General features: G+C 47.0%; 3 protein-coding genes across 3 annotated transcripts; 2 read left to right on the top strand and 1 right to left on the bottom strand.

Moving 5' to 3' along the window:
• Window positions 1-1,111: 1,111 nt before the first annotated feature.
• PtA15_11A385 (uncharacterized protein) lies at window positions 1,112-1,633 on the top strand (the record flags this gene model as incomplete). The annotated part of the gene is made up of 3 exons (XM_053161287.1): window positions 1,112-1,189; window positions 1,263-1,483; window positions 1,567-1,633. 3 exons carry the CDS (start codon window positions 1,112-1,114, stop codon window positions 1,631-1,633), a joined length of 366 nt encoding a protein of 121 aa, XP_053025249.1.
• Window positions 1,634-1,766: 133 nt separating this feature from the next.
• On the bottom strand, window positions 1,767-3,068 carry PtA15_11A384 (uncharacterized protein; the record flags this gene model as incomplete). The annotated part of the gene is made up of 5 exons (XM_053161286.1): window positions 1,767-1,809; window positions 1,877-1,989; window positions 2,072-2,482; window positions 2,552-2,839; window positions 2,910-3,068. The coding sequence occupies 5 exons, from the start codon at window positions 3,066-3,068 to the stop codon at window positions 1,767-1,769; spliced, it is 1,014 nt and encodes a 337-aa protein (XP_053025248.1).
• Window positions 3,069-3,261: 193 nt separating this feature from the next.
• PtA15_11A383 (uncharacterized protein) lies at window positions 3,262-5,130 on the top strand (the record flags this gene model as incomplete). Its single annotated transcript, XM_053161285.1, has 10 exons — window positions 3,262-3,364; window positions 3,426-3,447; window positions 3,547-3,574; window positions 3,679-3,837; window positions 3,929-4,039; window positions 4,137-4,181; window positions 4,266-4,329; window positions 4,396-4,591; window positions 4,685-5,003; window positions 5,083-5,130. The coding sequence occupies 10 exons, from the start codon at window positions 3,262-3,264 to the stop codon at window positions 5,128-5,130; spliced, it is 1,095 nt and encodes a 364-aa protein (XP_053025247.1).
• Window positions 5,131-6,402: the final 1,272 nt, after the last annotated feature.

Raw genomic sequence — 6,402 nt, 5'->3', positions numbered from 1 at the left:
GACGTTGAAATTGTCCGTCTGGCCCTAGCGAGTGCCGGTAGTGGTCCGAGAGGAAATGGCGAGAGGCACTGGTATACGGCGGAGAGGAGGCAGAAATCACATGCAATGGTCGACTATCGTTATCAGCGAGCATGTTGCAGGAATATTTTGGATTCCATTCATCGAAAAGCCCATGGGAGATATCAATTGAGGGGTTAGGAGTGATAGGTGATTTGCAGCAAGCAGCTAAGTTCGCTAAAATGACCCAGACGCGGGAACCAACTCTCATGATAGGATTCCAGATAAAGAGCTGTGGTGTAAACTATTCCTCGGTATCCTCGCGTTTTTTATACGGACGCTCTGCGAACAAAGAAATAACATGGCCACATCAATAGCTAGAATTTCGGCTCGCTTAATGAAGTGAACATTCATCTCTGCTGGAACATCGGCAATGCCTTGCAGGCTGTAGCTCCTTGCGGAAGACAAGGGACACATTCGTCTCACCCCCTTGTACATGATGAAAATCAATTTCTGCATTTTGCTGATTCCGCCTGCAATAATATGGAGGCCCAGACACGCAAATGTGGAGGACTTGCCCTCGAGATCTGCAGACCCTGCAGAACCTGATCACCAGCCTCTGGAACTACATCCATTTCCCCATCAAAATTTAAATTTTGCAGCTGTTAATCGACATCTGCAGGGGCTGCTGGACGGATGCCACCCGGGCCCGGTAAATCAGGTCATGTATCTTTATTAGCTTACAATTTATGCATTGGATAAGAAAGGAAGTAAATAATACCTCAACACAGATAATATCTGCTAGGATAATACATGATAACAGAGAGAGAGTACCGGATATCTGTAGGGAGGGGCGCGGGACGGCCAACATCCGGCTCCGAGGTATCGGATCGCAGACCTTTTTTTGTAGACCACGGGGTCACCACGACCCCGAACGAGTCCTCCCCCCGTAGAAAGCCGCGGGTACGGGGGACCTCGGGAAGGACCGAAAGACACTGGGAGTTCAGTGATCGAAAAACATCCACTGGCACACGACGAAGGACATTCTGCAGGCTTGCCGATCGACGACTTAGAGGAGGAAGAAGGCACAACCCACGATCCAGACAGCGAGAGAATGGTTTCGAAGCACAAAGCAGGAAGTGGGTCGACGATCTCGACCGCCTTCACCCAACTACTACATTCGTACATCGATGTAAGTCACTTGTGTGTCTCGTGATCCACTAGACGTGAAGCAAGCTGATGATCGTCTTTTGCCGTGGACACAGGAGACGCCGAGTTCGCTACTGTTGATTGACTCAGTGCTAGTTTTCCTGATCGGCTCGGCAATCATCCAACTGCTTTACTGCGTGGTGGTTACCAGCTTCCCGTTCAACGCTTTCCTGGGCGCGTTCTCGGTTCATGTCGGACAGTTCGTCCTCCTCGCTAGCTTGCGCTCGCAGGTCAATCCCCTCAACTCTGCTCAATTTGAATTTGTTAGCCCTGAAAGGTACACAATCCCTATCCCACCAAGCTACACTATCCTTCTTACTCCAGCTGACTCATTCCCAAATTTTCCTTGCATTTTTGTAGGGCATTTGCAGACTTTGTCTTTGGCTCATTAGTCTTACACTTCTTTGCATTCAACTTCCTAGGATAATGATAAAATCCCAAGCGTGTGCAATACCAAGAAAACAAACAAAATACAAAGAGATAAACGGTGATTGGAAAATCGGTGTTAAATGATAAAATGTTATTGAAAGGCTAATGGTGGATATCATGTGATCGACGGATCAGGCGAAATGAATGCCGTGTTTATGAAAACACGCCAGTAGTCTGTTACACATGCACACCTAGAGTCAGTCACATCTATTTGGAAGAGAGTGAGAGAGAGGGGACTTGCGATAGGAAATCGTCGACATCCATCTTGGCTGATCGGGAATCTGAATAGCCGGATTCTTGCAGAATTGTTTCCAGTTTAGCCGAGAAATTTTCTCCTTCTTCCTGGTCAGTAACCTAGCGAGTGAGAGGGAGCCAAAATAAGTGATTAAAATATGAACAGAGGAAAGATGAAAAAGAAGGTGAGCGGGTGACCAACGATTGCCGAATCGGATTGTTGTTGAGAGCGCCACGTTTTCCAGTTAGCTTCGAGCATGTTGAGGGTAGCAGTAGAAGCGAAGAAAGAGGCCCTGATAGTTTTATTCCGACGATTGAAGCAGATCCGAGTGAGGCCATCAAACTCATTGAATGCGATGTTGGGGGGCGGATTGAGTGGTTCGAGTTTGACGACACAACTTTCGACCAAGGGCGGGGGCCGGAAATTCGCCTTGCCGACGTTCATCAGATGTGATACTTTTGAATATAGCTGCACATTCACTGATAACCGCGACCACAACTTGCTGCCCGGTCGGGCACATAACCTTAACCCAAACTCTTTTTGGAACATAAGAACTGCTACTCGGAAGATCGGTCTATGTTCTAAGAGCTTGAACACCAACGGCGAAGAAATCTGTGTGTAGAGAATCTGATGTAAGAATTTAATCGTAATTCGGGGGAGGGCAGAGGGACGGGACTGAACTTGGTACGGTGTATTGCTGATACAAACGTCGAAGTAAGGTAACTCAGTCTTCAAGAAATCGCCGACGATGATCTCTAACTTGCGTTTAAAGCTGAGATCTTTGGCGTTCTGGAACCGTTTCGAGAGCTCGAATGCCATGCGAGGATCCATCTCCACGACCGTCAACTGTTTGCAATTCTTCTCGAGGATCTTGACCGTCAAATTCCCCGTTCCTGGGCCGACTTCCAAGACTTTATCCGTCGTTTTGAGTGCGGCTTTGTCGACTATCGTCTGTGCTACTAATGGATTCTTTTACTTACCGGTTTTTTTGATCAGTCCTGATTTTGGGGCTTGGTTGCGGGAGATAGGTGTGACTCACTTTGAGGATGTGTTGGCCGAGCTTGTCAGTATTGAAGATCGGATTGCTGGCTGCTCCGCCGCTTGACTGCTGTTGCTCTCCACTCGGTTTCTTCTTGAGAGGAGCCGTATTCGATTCTTGGTGAAGCCTCGTGAACTTCTGGCTCGTTGCCCTCGGCATCTTGTCTCCGCTGCTTGAAGTTTTCCTTTTGTTGTCTCGTGTCCGGAAAGAAAGCTTTCTTGGATTTTTTTGGTAGGAAACCCACAAGAGTGTTGTCGAATTGTGTGCGGCGCAGCACAAGCATGTATCTGTCCCCTTTCAGCTGTCACACTTGGCACAGCCCGCAGCTGGAGCTACCTCTGCCTGTCCCGACATGTCACACCTTCTCGTCTGGCCCGCTGTGTTGCAATTTTCGATCGGAAAAGCAATCTCCAACGTGCAACTTAAAGAAATGGGATCAGAACTACTCACGACCTGTAAGGAACAACCAAGTCTCCAACCGTATCCAGATAAAGCTGACGCCCTCGTCTTACTTAGTGGTGGAATTAGGATTCGAGCCGTAAGTCGTCTGCTCGTCCCAATCGAATCTCGTCGATCACACACATTGCCTGGGACTCTTGACTCATTATTCGGGCGTGGAATGGGTTGGGCTTGTTAGTGCGAAAGCAGAGCGGGCTCTGAAAGCCGTGAGCACCACCATTTCTCAGAACCATCCATCCACTGCCGCTCATGTTTGGTAAGGAGTTGGAATGATGACAAAGTGCGTGCTCTTTACCTTGATTTCCTGCAGACAGAAAATCGTAGCGTGGATGCAGCCCTGGATTGGTTAGAACAGCATGGCGATAATCTGCCACCGGAGGACGAGGAAGGGAATGGCGAGCCGAAGCCAGTCGAAGAGAACAAGACCGAGCCAGGGACTATGGGAGCTTCCTCACCAAAGCCAAACATGGTAACAACAAAATTTGCCATATACGCCCCCGTATTTGATCAGCGCAATCCTCCACAAATAAAACTGACATCCTCTGTCCCCTCTGCTCCAGGCTAAAGGATTGAAATGTACCGAATGCGACAAGTTCTTTAAGAATAATGCCCTCGCGAGTTACCATTCCGAGAAAAGCAATCACGTTAATTTTGACGAGGTCGAGTATGAAGTCCGTTGGCCAAACTCTTTCTTCTCTGGTTTATCGTTCCTCTTGGGGTACATCATCCATATGCCGATCAAAGCTTCCATTCTGAGTGGTTCTGTAGGCCAAGCCATTGACCGAACAAGAGAAACAAGAACGGTTAGACAGAGTGTGTATATCTCTAACTGCTTTCATACATCCATACATGTGTCTAATTGATTAAATCTTTTACGCCACCGTTGGATCGGTTTAGCTGCGCGAACAACTCAAAGAGCGCCAATTAGCCAAGAAGAAGCTAGAAGCCCAAGAGAACAAAGGCAAACCATACTTTTTTTCGTTGAAGATGATAGCAGAATATTAACGGAGAGATTGTTTCTAAACAGCTAACGAAGCTATCCGACGCAAGGGCGGAAAAGACATGATCAACATCAAAGAAGAACTGAAGAGGAAGGAGATGGAGAAAGAGATTGCCCAACGGAAGAAAGATAAGCTGGAGGACGAGATGGCCAAAGCTCGCGCTCGGGCGGCGATTGCTGAAGATAAAGCAAACCGGGCACGAAAGGCAGCGTTTGAGAAAAGGTCAGTAACATATCCTGCTTATCCACACAAAAGAGGATACCATTATTAATAATCCGCCCACTTTTCTTCTGGTTTATTCTGGGGAAAAATTAGCAAACGACTGGGGATACCACTTCCGGAAGAGCCTGCGACGGTTGCGAAGCCTTCGCCGAAGAAGCGAGCGAGTGGTACGGACTCAGGGAGTCCAAAAGAGTACACCGAGGGCCGCTTCCAGCTGCGCCTGCCGGGTCCAGAGGGCTCGGTGGTCGTGATGAGCTTGGAGGCCGACAAGACGCTCATCAATCTCGCTGAGGCTTTGGCCGCCCATCCTGATTTCCTCGCTCACGAGAACCAATCTGCCAATTCTTTGCGCTTCTCGACCACTTATCCTAGGAAGATCTTCTCCCCGGATGAGATGCGCAAGTCTATCAAGGTCTGTCTCTCTCGCTCTTGCTTCATTCGTCCTCCTGGTTCTTTGTCCTGCTCATTCATAGCGACCACTCTTTCGATAGGAATTGGGCTTGCTTCCTTCCGTTGCTCTTGCTGTATCATACGCCTAAAACCTAAAAATGTTCAATCACTTGTTTTTGTTCATCTGATCAAATGTTGGGACGAGGGAGGATGAAGACGAAATGAATGTATGATACATATTATATATTCAGATTGCCTTCTTTCTCTCCGCTCTCTTGTAAATCAAAAGCACTAATACAAAGTATGGTAAACATGTCAGTCTAATAGAATTCTTGAGATTTGTTGTTTCTCAAGACGTTTCTCTATTCATTATTGATTCATTTGTCAAGAGATCAACAGTTCAAATATGTTACACCGGTAATAAGTTTTTTAGATGGAGCACACGAAGATATGTTGCTGCCTATATCTTCAAACAGTTCTAACTATCTTGCTGGCTTAGCTTGCAAGATAGTAATGACGTTGAGTGATCGTCAGATGTGAAGCCTAGCAAGACTTTTTCCAGAAAAGAGAACAGAGATAAACAAACCTAGAAGTTCTAATTATCAGCTCTCAGGATAGTAGAATCCATGCCAGGCTTTGTAAAGAGTTTATCAAAATAATCTCTAGAAACCATTTGGAAGTAATCTTTGATTATTTCCACATGGCTTTGATGATCTTTCTATGGTAAAATGAAATCCCATGTATTCAATTATGGTGTTCAAAGTTGGTTTGCATAATTTTATGCATGCACTAGAGGCCAAGGCGGCTTCGCCGCTGCAGGGGGTGTGTTAGGCAATTGTAACCCCCCCTCTCAGTTCAAATTCAATCTAGATGCACTGCCCAGCTCCCCCTCCCACCCTGTGCCAATGAACAACAAAGTGTGTGCCTGGGTGCCAGGGTGTGGGGCAGGAAAATGTAAAAGTCTGACAAGACTCTTCACTCAAGATTAAGGATGAAGACCTTTCAACATTTGGACTCAAGGAAACAAATTACAAAGACTGATTCTTCAAAGAAGCTTGCTAGAAACCAAAAACAATTTTATTCCTAGTGCAGCAGAAGAGGCTGAACCCTGCAGGACATGCAGGGCTTCACACAGGGCCCCAGGCCAAAAAAGATGATTTTGTTGTGTGGCCCAAACTAAGGCGGAGATGGGCTGTCTAGTACAAGCGCCCTGCCGGGATAAAATCCAATGGCATCCAACTGAGCAGAGAAACAGAAGAAGACGGAGAGTGCCAGACCGTCTTCGTGAAAAAGGCGCATGTGAGACAGAGAGGCAGAGGGAGACCAGCGGCAATGGGGTTATAGGAGCAGAGAAGTGCCTCTGTCAGATATATATGTGTGTGTGTATAAGTAAAGCAATCTAGAAGGTGTCAGGGCTCAAG

This window comes from Puccinia triticina, chromosome 11A, assembly GCF_026914185.1.
Source record: "Puccinia triticina chromosome 11A, complete sequence".
Classification (NCBI taxonomy): Eukaryota; Fungi; Basidiomycota; class Pucciniomycetes; order Pucciniales; family Pucciniaceae; genus Puccinia; species Puccinia triticina.
Note: the sequence above shows the minus strand (reverse complement) of the source record. Positions and strands in the feature narration are given on the sequence as shown.